Source organism: Dermochelys coriacea, chromosome 3, assembly GCF_009764565.3.
Source record: "Dermochelys coriacea isolate rDerCor1 chromosome 3, rDerCor1.pri.v4, whole genome shotgun sequence".
Lineage (NCBI taxonomy): Eukaryota > Metazoa > Chordata > Testudines > Dermochelyidae > Dermochelys > Dermochelys coriacea.
The window spans coordinates 161,821,558-161,835,037 of record NC_050070.1 but is presented as its reverse complement, the minus strand read 5'-3'; the positions used below and the strand labels follow the sequence as shown (position 1 = coordinate 161,835,037).

The window sequence follows — 13,480 nt, the reverse complement described above, 5'->3', positions numbered from 1 at the left end:
TTCCTCCAAGGTAGAAAAAGGCCATTCCCCGGGGAGTGGTGAACCAGGCCCCCTGACCTTGACCAGAAGAGGGGTCACTTCCTGTTCTCTGAGGTGGTGAAAATATCGATCTCTGGCATATGCTGTGGAGAACCTGAGTGTCCAGCTCCAAGTCATAGTCAAGGTAGATCACTGAAATCTGGATACAGTGGGCTATGCACCAGTTCCAGAGCTTTATAGCTTTGGTGCACAAGGAGGGGGATTTTGTTCCTCTTTGCTTGTTGATGTAAAACATGCAGGACACTTTGTCCATCATGATCCTGAATGCTTTGTCATTAGGAAATAGAGGCAAGAGTTCCTGACCGCCCTAACTTCCAACAGGTTGATGTGGAGACTGGTTTCATGGACTGTCCATTTGCCCTGATCTCCGAGGGTATTGTGATGGGCACCCAAACCCGATGCATCGGTTGTTAGAGTCATTGATGGGCTTGGGTGACAGAAAGGGACACCTGCACAGATATGGAATTCTGTACATGCAAAGGGACCATCACTGCCCTGTCCAAGGTGTCCCTGTTTGGAGCATAGGCAGTTCAGTTCTGAGCCAACCCTGGAAGCAGCAGAGCCATAGCCTTGTGTAATTGGTCATGAAGGTAAAAGCTGCCACATGGCTCAAGACAGTTTTTTATTATGGTCCGAGAGCTTCCCTGAATTGTCGCTACCAGTCCTGACAAGGTCACAAATCTGTCTAAAGGGAGATATGCTCTGGCTGTCACTGAGTCCAAGAACACCCCTATAAACTGCATCCCTCTGTACCGGTACTATCATGGATTTCTTTACATTCAGCTGGAGGCCCAACTGTTTAACAGAGCGAGGGCCTTCTGGGTAGACAATAACATTGCTTCGAAGGAACAGCCCTTGAGTAGCAATTCATCAAGGTACAGGAAGACCAGGATCTCTTCCTGCCAAAAGTAAGCTGCCATTACTGCTAGAGCCTTTGAAAACACCCCTGGGGCTGAGGATAGGCCGAAGGGGAGCACCTGGTACTGGAAATTATCTCTGCCTGTAGTGAATCATTGGTACTTCCTGTGCAATGGATGTATAGAAGCAGACATCTTGTAGGTCGTGGGCTGAAAACTAATCCCCTTTCTCTAGTAAAGAAATTATAGTTGCCAGAATTACCACCCTGAACCTCAGAGGCATCACAAACTTACTCAATTGTCTTAGATCCAAGATTGGCCTCCAATGTCCATCCTTCCTGGGTGCTAGCAAGTATTTTGAGTAGAAACCCCTGCCCTTGTAAGGGAAAGGGACCAGTTCTATTGCTCCTAGTTGGAGGAGAGACTCCACCTCTTGCCTTAGTGGAAGCTTGTGAGAGGGGTCCCTGAAGAGGGCTGGGGAAGGGGAGTGGAAGGTAGGGAGTGACAAACTGGATGGTATAGCCTGATGTCATGACCTCCAAGACCTATTGGTCCATGGTGATTTGCTCCCAAGCCTGGACGAAATGGATACGGCAGTCTCCAAAGCGAGGGAGGCAGGCTGAAGGGCACAACTGGACACAAATCCAGAAGAGTGGGAGAATTCAAACTCTTGACCAACCTATCAAAACTGCAGTTTAGATGACACCTGGGTGGTCATGTAGGTGGTTGGGGGGCCCTCATCCTCTGAAACCTGTGTCTCTTTCTGGAGGGTTCTGCAGATCTACGATATCCCAAGAACTGAACAGGGCATGAGCTACTAAAACACTTCTTGCTCGTAGCTGTGTAAATGCCCAAGGAACATAGGGTAACTCTGGAGTCCTTCAATGTGTGCAGGGCGTCATTCTTGTTCTCCAGGAAAAGCCTATAACCATCAAAGGGGAGGCCCTCTATGGCGTTCTGAACATCTCTCAGAAACCACAAAAGTTAGAGCCATGACACCCTGCATATAACTACCACCGCAGAGATGGATCTGGCAGCAGCATCTAGGGATGTCTGGAAAGCCATTCGGGCTAATAGCTGACCCTCCTCAACTACAGACTGGAATTGCTCCGTTCAGTCATGAGGCAGCTACTCAATAAAGGCTGTGAGCTTGTTGTAATTAGTGAGGTTGTATTTGGTGACTGCCTGATAGTTTGCGATCCAGAGCTGCAGGGCTGCAGATGAGTAAGACTTTCCTCCAAAGAGATTCAGCCACTTTTGTTCCTTGTCATAACGGGTATATCTCAAAAAGTACTGCCTACCCCATTCATTCATTGCATTCATCACTAGGGAGTTAGGTGGGGGATGGGAAAATAAAAAGTCATAATCCTTAAGGGGCACGTAGTACTTATCTGTCCTTTTGCACACTGGTGAGGCAGCAGAGAAGGAAGTGAGGGCAATTCCCCTGCGCACCCCTATATAGCCTCAGTGTCTGCCATAAAGAGGCATAAGGCGATTGCACAGGCCAAACGGACATTGCTAGCTAGAAATCTTCAATCAAGGGCTTGAGAGACACATGTGCACCTGAAGTGGGACCACACAGGGCCACTACTCGAAGAAGAATTATAAGCAACTGAATATAGAATCTTATAATGGCAAGTGTTGAGCAACCTTAACTATGGCATTACCACCTGCTCTGACTATAACAAGTTTCCAGATCAGATGAACAGAGTGTGTGTGCGCATGTGTGTGTAATACTTCCTCCACGGAGGTGGCTGCATGTCAACACTGGATAAAGGAATTACCATACAATATATATGAAAAAGGAACAATTAGGTTAATTGTAAGAAAAAACTCCCTCTCTGACAGCCAGAGCCTTAAGACAGTGAAACAGCGTCCCAAGGGATGTGGTGGAAGCTCCATTGGAAACGTTTAAAACTAGACTGGATTGGAAAAGTGTATTGTAGGGAATAATCCTGCACTAGCAGTATGAAAATAGATTAGATGAACTAATAGTTTCTTTTCATTTCCAGTTCGGCTGCTACTCTGAAACCTTTGATTCTATATGTAAAGTATCTAAAATGCTTTGAGATTCCCACAGCTATAGCACTAAGTAAATTTTATAGTGTAGCATTAGAAATGTTCATGCTACAGTTATATCAGCAGAAAGGAAAGAAAAAGCCAAATATTTCCCTGTGTAACTCCACTGACTTCATTGGAGTTACACCAACAATGTATTCAGCCTAAATAGTTTAGAAAGAGGCAAAATTCATAAGATTCACAGATATAACTTGTGTGATTACTCTGATGCCAGGCTCCATATGATCTGAAATTTGATGTTCAGATGGAGAATCAAATATTATGCAACCACAGAAACTGCCCAGGCAAGAAAAACTGTTTGTGCATGTGCAGCAGAAAGAACAATTTTTGGTGCCCTCCTGAAACACTTTTATATCAATATTTTCCAAAATTAGAAACAATCATCATTATGAAGTCTGGTACCACTCTGGAGAAAGGTTTACTAAAGAGCCCATAGCTTTTCTTTTTTTAAATTCAGTCTGCATATTGTTGGAGCCTAGAGAAGAATGTATGTCAAAACCAGGAAGCTACAGGCAAAACTGCTTACAGAAAAATATGAGCACTATAAAGATTTGGTAAAAGTTCCTAACAACTATTTGCTTTTAATCAATCTCTCATTAAAAGACTAGAACAGGTAATGTTATGAGAATACATTTAGTATTGATCATGGAAATAAATGGAGACTAATTTGCTATTTGAATATCCCCTCCATGAAAAATGCTGGTGGGTAATACTGCAATATGAATACAGTTGTGATATATGGTAGGTATCTGTAAAGCAGGGCTGACATTGCTAGTTCAACTGCAAGGTGCAGAAGGAGGAGCAACAAAAGAATAGCACAAGCATGTAAGGAGAAAATCAGAAAGGCACAAAATGAGTTACACCCACCAAGGGACATCAAAGGGAATAAGATATTTTAAAAATACATTAGGACCAAGAGAAAGACAAAGGAAAGCACAAGCCCTCTATTTAACGGGGAAGGAGAGCTAATAACTGATGACATCAAGAAGGCTGATGTGTTTAATGCCTATTTTGCTTGAATCTTCACTGAAAACAGTAATAGTGACCAGATACTCAACTCAACTAATATTAACAACACAGGGGAAGGAATGCAAGCCAATATAAGGAAAGCACAAGTTAAAGGATATTTAAATGAGTTTGTATGCATTCAAGTCAGCAAGGCCTGATGAAATTCATCATAGGGTACTTAAAGTACTGAAGCAATCTTGGAACCACTAGCAATTATCTTTGAGAACTCACGGAGGACAGATGAGGTTCCAGAGGACAGATGAGGTTCCATGAAGTCAATGGGAGTTTTGCCATGTACTTTGACGACAGCTGGAAAAGGTAGTTCAGACTGTCATCTGTGTTAAGTGAGCACAGGGAAATGACATACAAAATTTTCAGGTTTCATACATTTGTGTTTGTGGGGTTTAAAGCTCCTAACTAACACATTAAAGACTTACTTCTGGCTAATCCTGCTTCATTTTGTAATTTCTTTTACGATATCTGACAGGCAGTCTCTTTCTAATAATTTTATCTGTAACGTGTATTTCATGTACTACAAAAAATAAAAGAAAGATAATTTATACAGGACTGTTTTGTGGTTAAATTTCTAGAATGTTAGATCAGAAAGTCAGTTCCTGTAGGTGGAATCCTTACATTACAAAGCCCTTTTAGAATTTTGGAAACTGGACTACTAATTAAAAATAAGAAACACTTCAGTACTTTTGGGTAGTACATCCAATATTTTTAATGCAGAATCATGCAGTATTAGATTGTGCATACACCTGGCATGAAGGCTGAAATAAAACTTGATACTTAAAGTATTTACAAATGCTTTTAGTTCAGAATGATATGGTGCTGAAAGCTTCAGCTACTCAGGTTGTCCTTATGTGAATATAGATTCATTAACTTTCTCAGCATTTCATTAGAAAGACAGCAGATTACATAGTTTTTACATTTTAAGTATAAACAGTCTTTGTTGTTACAAACTTCAGCTACTATGATTACAATACTGACAGAGCAAACATTATGCAAGTAACTTTAACAATTAAGCTATGCGATGTTCCAGATTACATAGTATACGTACAACAAAAAGGAGCTTGAATGGATGCACTTTGTACGTCCTCAGGAGACAGTGGGCAAAATGGAGCTAAAAATTGTAGCCCTAAGTTCAAATAAAATATATCATGTTAATTGTCCAAAATTAAACACAAATAAGCTGTTTTACCTTCCACATCAAGGCACCTAGGTGAGCTATGTGACCAGATAAGGTTATACATGCACTCAAGGAACTTTGTCCCCTTTAGTTTATATCCAGGAAAGCACTGATAATATACCACCATTCCTACTGGGAAGGAGGACTCGAACTCAGATATGTTAATGTAACTATGAGGAAGAACCATTGGCCTCAGGCAACCTGCAAATTAAGAAGAGGAAGGTATCTTTTATTATGAGGCGCTTGTCTTAGTCATTGTAACACTTCTTGATTGTGGTTCCCAAGTTGAGAAGCACAATATTTCCCATCCTCCCCACCGTGAATGGCATTCCTACTTAATCTCTTAGATGCTCAAGTGTCATTACCTCATTTCAAGTTCTTTTATTACTTAGCCCACACATTCTGCCAAGATAATATATATCGTCTGAAAATCCAAAACAACATTAATGACAATTGCAATGTTTTGTTTTGCACACCCACACATTCACCAGTTGTCGTTTATTATGAGGTGGAATTCTTAATAAATAAAGACTGTCACCTATACAGAACCATGGGTTTTACTCCTCTCCTCAAACAGGCAGTCTCAGAGGTTATGTTTAATACTAAAATTGATGCTGTTACAAGATATGCACAGCAGCAAAAGACGCCAAGATTTCAAAAATGAGTAGTGCTTTTGGAACCCCAATTTGAGATAGTTTAGAGAAGCCTGATTTTCAGAAAGTGCTTAGTGCGCTGCCCTTCCAGAAATCAGGCCCTTCACGGTGTTTCAGATTGGGCACCCAAAAATGGAGGCACCTAAACTCATCAGTCATTTTTGAGAACAGTGGCCACAGCTGATCTAGAAAGGGACAAATTTACCTTCAGTAGAGTTACACCAGAGATGAGTTTGGCCCAGAGTGATTAACTCCAGGCAGACTTTGTAATTTTGGCACCCTAGAGGGGGAATTGACAGCAGTTGGCTTCACAAATGAGATGACATTTGGAATAAAAGGAAATTCACTACATGATCACTCATGACTTTGTAATATTTGATTCACATGTATGCAACAATGTTCTGAGTGGATATTAAGACTTGAGATTTCAAGTTGTGTACTGAAATAAACTATAATTATTTTGCTCACTGCCTTAAAAATGACCCTCTTGATAATGACTAATGGTGCTGATTTTTAGCTTGCAATGATTTTGAGGAATGATGATTAGCAATCTGGGAATGAAAAAAGCTTTATGAAAATTTATGAGACTAACATAAGCTGTTTGTTGTGGCAACAACCACCATTAATAGGCCTCTTGTCACTATCAGGAATTCCAGAAGGAAGGTCACATGGATTCCCATAATTTCAAGCCTTGTTATACAAACTGTAAAAAATTAGAGACTCTTACTTTATCAAAATAAAAGCGACAGGATAGATCTTCCAATTTGAGTACATCCTGCAAAGTGCTGGGTAATTTCAACTCCCTTTTCTTGAGATGTCCAGCCACCACTTTAAAGAAACAGCTTCTAACTAGTCCAAAGGCAGGAGATAATTCAGGGCACTGGCTATTGGGGAAAGGGGACGGAAACTTGTTGCATCACGTTCAGCACTCAGCACAACGGCTTTTAATAGTAGTTTTACTAGTTCATGAATCCCACAATGGCCCTATTTATTGGCTATTACCTCCTCTTCTGTACCAAATATAAAACACATGTACTTCTACAGACAGAGTACAGACTATATACATGGGGCAAGTTTACCTTCAATGGAATTATACCAGGATGAATTTGGCCTCTTGGACAGATTTCTAAAGATATTTATGTCCCTAAAGAAGGTAGGCATCTAGTGAGATTTTCAATAGGTGCTTTAAAAATCCCACTAAGTGCCTATATGCATCAGACACCTAAATAAATACCTTTGACAATCTGGTCCTACGTGACTAAGTTCAGACAAGGTTTTGTTTGGATTTCCAGATAAAGATGACAGAGCTCTGATGCACAGGCCCCAATGGACGACTGAGTAAATGCAAATTTAAAAAGTACATTGTGAAATGTAGTATTAAAGCCTGGTTATAATTCCTTGTGTGATTGTACAGGACATGGAGAAAATCATATTACATATGAGCACCCAGTTCACAGCGCTACAGTAAATTTAACCTGTCCTTTCCTCAGACATTTAAACTGGTTCACAGAAAGATGGTCTCCCATTTCTGGAGGTAAGAGAGTTTGGAGGGAGGACCCCTCCAATATGCAAGTTTCACAGAGCACAGTATATAAAAAAGTATGGAAAAAAAAAATCAATCTTCTGGTACAGTTAAATGAAGGTCTATCCAGAAACAAGGAGCCTCCCATTTTCACCAGGAGCTTGGAAACTTTAATTCCACAAGAATTCAGCTTAAAAAACAAGAAAGAGGGTGGCATCTTCCAGTGGTTCACAATTCTTAGTGATCCAGAAAACTTTTTTCCTTGTAATACATAACTAAAATCCTGTCATTCAGCAACTAGGAGTATGTAATTCCAAAATCAACGCAAAAATATAGCCCGTGTTATTATACATCAGACAAATGCACTCTTGAAGGGTATGTTTAAATTGGAGCTGAAGGTGTCATTGCAGCTTGGGTAGACATACCGACACTAGCTTTGATTGAACTAGCACCATAAAAATAGAAGTGTAGCCACAGCAGCGCATGTGGTAGGAGGTACTGGCTGCCCTGAGGACACATCTTGGATGTGATTGTACTCAGGTGGCTAGCCTATCTTACCGCTTGTACCATCACAGCAACGCTTCTATTTTTAGCGTGCTCAATCAATCAGAGCTAGTGCAGGTATGTCTACTTGAACTGACAGTTACACCTCCAACTCCAGGGTAGGTATCCCCAAAGTCAGATGTGATCAGATTTATGGGCCACACTTATGCGTTGCACTTAAGGATTGTTGGCATCTAGACCCTGATCTTCAAAGGTATTTAGGCACCTAACTGAAATCTATGGGAGTTGGACACCGAAATACTTTTGAGGATCTGGGCCTTAGTTACCAGGCTCACCTTCTCTCACCCAAAAATATAAATTAGAAGATCATATACATTTCCCCCTATTTTTAAATAAATTAATTTTACCTACTCTAACAATTTTTCACTGTTTTTCCCTTTGCTAAAATTGCTAACTTGGCCAACAAATAAAGGTGTAGAGGGGATTGGTATTAGAAAACAATGCCATTTACGTCTAGTTAACTTAAATCCATCCCAGGTCTGTTATTGTCATTATTGTCTAATGCCTCAAATCATTGGACTCGTTTCTCATTTACACCAAGACCTCTTTACACTGCTCTGACAACTTGAAAGGGGCCTTAGCATAATGAGAATCAGGTCCACAGTAATTGGTGAGCTATCTAAAATGAGTTGGTGGTCCATGTCCTAGTGGACAAGTGCCCACCTCATATTTAGCACTCAGGATTGCAATCCTAACAGATCAGCCGGACCCAGAACAGCTGCTAACTCCACAACAAGACTTGAGAACCACTGGAGGGCAATGTAAGGAAACCTGCACTGTGATTGCCTGTACTGTACCTGTTTCGTAGATACCAGATTTCACACTAATGCTGTTGATCTAGAACCACTTACTTGCACTAAATTTACTTTTAAAATGTGGTTAATGTTGAATTAAGCAGGATGAGAACTGAGGTTTGTGTTTAGGAGGCAATATCAATCCACTGCAGCTGAGGTGTGTGTAGCAGCAGTTGTGTTCTGTTCCATGGTCTTGATATCACACTGGAGGAAAGCAATGGACACTACTGCTCATCTGAATAATAGCCCAGAAAAATTCCACCTGTAAACTGCGTGAGCACATCCCCAAGTGCAAAAGTTTTTATGTCTGTCATTGTTTGTTTAAAAATGGCAGGGGCACTTAAAACCACTACACACAAATGCCCTTTGCACTGGCATGCAATGGTGCAAAGTGAATTCACCATTTTGACTGAAAAAGGTGATTTTCTGAAGGGCTCTGCTTTTTCTGCTAGCATTTACAGATACAATTTATTTAATCTCTAAGATATGTGCAAAGCAATACTGGGCTATGACAGTTGCCTAACTTCAGCATGCCGGTGCCACGTGGCAGCTATAAGATCTTTCTTTGTGAAATATGTATAGACTCTGTGGCATGTTATATTAAAAAAAAAATATAAAGCCAAGATCAATCACTCAAGGGCTTGTTTTTTCTTCTATTTGGTCACAGCATATTTAGGAACTGTCTGTTTTAAGTGAAATTTGATTATTTTTCTGCTCTCCCTGAATTTTAAAAGATTTACAGAATAATAGGAACTATCAAACTGACATAAAATACATTTGCACATGCTGACAAGTCATAAATGTTCAATGCTTTCTGCAATCCCCAACACCATTAAAAATACAATAGTTCATCACTGCATTCCCAGATGTGTTCCAAATTTATGCAAAAACCTGAAAGGGGCTGGGCATCTGTGATTCACACTGGATTTCAACTCAAAGGGGGCTCAGCACTCTCACATAGAAGCCCCAAATGACAGTATACTTCCTAAGTTATATAATACACAGAAGACCTGTCTAGATAAGGAAAAGAGGTCAAGGTTAGCCAATCCTAATCTTTCCATTTGTGCAGATGCAGGTTAACACCTTTTGTCTTGACTAAAATGGTCAAGACTAACCCCAGGGGAGCCTAGGATCAATCTCAACTAGCTAAATTGAGGTTAAAGGTGCTGATCTGTGCCCATGCAAAAGAAAAGGGTTGCAGTTAGATCAGGGTATTTAAAACATGTCCACTAATGGCAGCCTAGCCTCAATCACTCTTCTCAAGTCTAGACAAACTCAAGCTGTTTCCTTCTCATACACCGTCACTAGCTCTAATGGCTCTGCTGGCCAAATTAGGCCCTGTGCAACTGCACAGTGTTCAGTCAGTATCCATGGGCGTAACTGATTTAAAACTTGGTACACCATCCAGCTGATAATGCACAAGATGGAATAGACTAGCCCTGCAGAGCTCATGCAACTAGGAGAGAGCAAGTTAATGAAGTGAAAAGCAGTAAAAAACCAAATTCTTTCACTAAATGAAGTAGTGTACAGATTAGGTGGTCCAAAGGGCCTTGTGCTGACCTAACAGGTGAATTTCAACCCATTTCATTAAAAGAGAAGATATGCTCAAGATTTTAGACTAGCCAAAAAAAACCCACAAACATTTAACATAGTATTTTAAAATAAAGCTATGCTGAAATGTGGAATTTTACTTCCAAAAGCAAATAATGGGGACAAGCAAATCCAAAAGCCTTTGCAAAAATACTGTACAACTGGATCTATCATCTTATTGCTATTCTCTTTAGCTGCAGAAAAAAGTGTTGGTAAATGATTACAAGGTGTAAGAGCTATACAATAAGATGTTCTGGTGCACTATACCTTGACAAATGGGCAGATTATCCCACATTCCATCATCTTGACATATTGAAACCATGTTGTCTAAGTCAGGGTAACGGATCTGGAATCCTTCATGACAACTGATCATTAACTTATCTCCAGTCCTGTATGTCTTGTTATGAACCTCTGCATCTTCAACATGTGGAAGAAGGCAATCTGCGACTTAATAAAAAATTGTGTATTATTAGTTTAGTTACAAAAAACACTGTGGCCAGCTGCTCAATAGTCAAGCTCTTAAGCAAAATTAACCCATAATATATCTGTTCTGATTAAACAGTTTGCAGTCTGCACAGCACAAAATGCAATTCAGTTAATATACATTTTCCTAGTCACTCATCAGTATCATAATCCATTGTTTGACAGTAGAGTCTGGTGTGCTATAACGAGAGTACGTATTTCCAATTGTTATATACAAGCAGATGGAGAGCATAGCTAGATTGCTTTTAATATTCCCCTTCCATCACAGCACAAGTTAAACTGCTGGTACAGTAAGCCCTGGTCTACACTAGGAGTTGAGGTCGAATTTAGCAGCGTTAAATCAATTTAACCCTGTACCCGTCCACACGACGAAGCCCTTTTTTTCGACTTAAAGGGCTCTTAAAATCCATTTCCTTACTCCACCCCCGATAAGGGGATTAGTGCTAAAATCGGCCTTGCTGGGTCGAATTTGGGGTACTGTGGATGCAATTAGACGGTATTGGCCTCCGGGAGCTATCCCAGAGTACTCCATTGTGACTGCTCTGGACAGCACTCTCAACTCAGATGCACTGGCCAGGTAGACGGGAAAAGGCCCGCGAACTTTTGAATTTAATTTCCTGTTTGGCCATCGTGGCAAGCTGCAGGTGAGTGCAGAGCTCATCAGCAGAGGTGACCATGATGGAGTCCCAGCATTGCAAAAGAGCTCCAGCATGGACCAAACGGGAGAGGAATCCGTGCTATCAGAACTCTGTTCCAGTTTTCGAAATGCCAAAACATTTGTGAAAATCTCCCAGGGCATGAAGGACAGAGGCCATAACAGGGACCCGAAGCAGTGCCACATGAAACTTAAGGAGCTGAGGCAAGCCTACCTGAAAACCAGAGAGGCAAACGGCCACTTCAGGTCAGAGCCCCAAACATGCCGCTTCTATGATGAGCTGCATACCATTTTAGGGGGTTCAGCCATCACTACTCCAGCCGTGTTCTTTGACTCCATCAATGGCGATGGAGGCAACACGGAAGCAGGTTTTGGCAACAAGGAAGATGATGATGATGAGGATGAGGAGGAGGTTGTAGATAGCTCACAGCAAGCAAGTGGAGAAACTGGTTTTCCCAACAGCCAGGAACTGTTTCTCACCTTGGACCTGGAGCCAATACCCCCCTGAACCCACCCAAGGCTGCCTCCCGGACCCGCCAGGCAAAGAAGGGACCTCTGGTGAGTGTACCTTTTAAAATAGTATACATGGTTTAAAAGCAAGCGTGTTTAATGATTAATTTGCCCTGGCATTCGTGGCTCTCCTGGATGTACTCCCAAAGCCTTTGCAAAAGGTTTCTGGGGAGGGCAGCCTTATTCCATCCACCATGGTAGGACACTTTACCACTCCAGGCCAGTAGCACGTAGTCGGGAATCATTGCAGAACAAAGCATTGCAGTGTACGTTTGCTGGCGTTCAAACAACATCCGTTCTTTATCTCTCCGTGTTATGCTCAGGAGAGTGATATTCATGGTCACATGGTTGAAATAGGGTGCTTTTCTTAAGGGGACATTCAGAGGTGGCCGTTCCTGCTGGGCTGTTTGCCTGTGGCTGAACAGAAATGTTCCCCGCTGTTAGTGGTGGGGAGGGGAGAAGGGGAGGGGTTAGCCATGCGGTGGGGGGAGGCAAAATGCGACCTTGTAACGAAAGCACATCTGCTATGTATGTAATATTAACAGCAAGGTTTACCATGAAAGAGAGTGTACCCATTGTTCTATAAAATGTGTCTTTTTTAAATACCACTGTCCCTTTTTTTTTCTCCACCAGCTGCATGTGTTTCAAGGATCTTCTCCTTCCCAGAGGCTAGTGAAGATTAGAAGGCAAAAAAAAAAACGCACATGTGATGAAATGTTCTCTGAGCTCATACTGTCCTCCCACACCGACAGAGCACAGATGAATGCATGGAAGCAGACAATGTCAGAGTGCAGGAAAGCACAAAATGACCGGGATGAGAGGTGGCGGGCTGAAGAGAGTAAGTGGCGGGCTGAAGCTGAAAGGTGGTGGCAGTGCGATGAGAGGAGGCAGGATTCAATGATAAGGTTGCTGGAGGATGAAAGCATATGGTTGAGCTGCAGGAAAGGCAGCAGGACCACAGACCGCCGCTATAGCCCCTGTGTAACCAACCGCCCTCCTTCCCAAGTTCCATAGCCTCCTCACCCAGATACCCAAGAACGCAGTGGGGGCGGGGGGTGCGCCTTTGGCCACCCAGCCACTCTACCCAGAGGATTGCCCAAGCAACAGAAGGCTGGCATTCAATAAGTTTTAAACTTTTAAAGTGCTGTGTGGCTTTGTCCTTCCCTCCTCCACCACCCCTCCCGGTCTGCCTTGGCAGTTATCCCCCTATTTATCTGATGAATTAATAAAGAATGCATGAATGTGAAGCAACAATGACTTTATTGCCTCTGCAAGTGGTGACTGAAGGGCGGAGGGGAGGGTGGTTAGCTTGTAGGGAAGTAGAGTGAACCAAGGGGGGGGGGGGTTCATCAAGGAGAAAAACAGAACTTTCACTCCATAGCCTGGCCAGTCATGAAACTGGTTTTCAAAGCTTCTCTGAGGCGCACAGCACCCTTCTGTGCTCTTCTAACTGCCCTGGTGTCTGGCTGCACGTAAGCAGCAGCCAGGCGATTTGCCTCAACCTCCCACCCTGCCATAAATGTTTCCCATTACT

At 42.1% G+C, this 13,480-nt stretch overlaps 1 protein-coding gene across 6 annotated transcripts in view; it reads right to left on the bottom strand.

Moving 5' to 3' along the window:
- SUSD4 (sushi domain containing 4) overlaps positions 1–13,480 on the bottom strand; it is a 122,072-nt gene that overhangs the window by 20,011 nt on the left and 88,581 nt on the right. For 2 of the 6 annotated variants that reach the window (XM_038395829.2, XM_038395828.2), the window contains exons 4-5: positions 10,566–10,745; positions 5,188–5,376 (exon numbers count right to left, since the gene is read on the bottom strand). In XM_038395829.2, the coding sequence (XP_038251757.1) occupies positions 5,188–5,376; positions 10,566–10,745 (369 nt within the window). Of the gene's footprint in view, positions 1–4,214; positions 4,293–5,187; positions 5,377–10,565; positions 10,746–13,480 lie in introns of all 6 variants that reach the window. The other 4 variants (XM_038395826.2, XM_043511717.1, XM_043511718.1 and 1 more) reach the window with 4 other exon arrangements.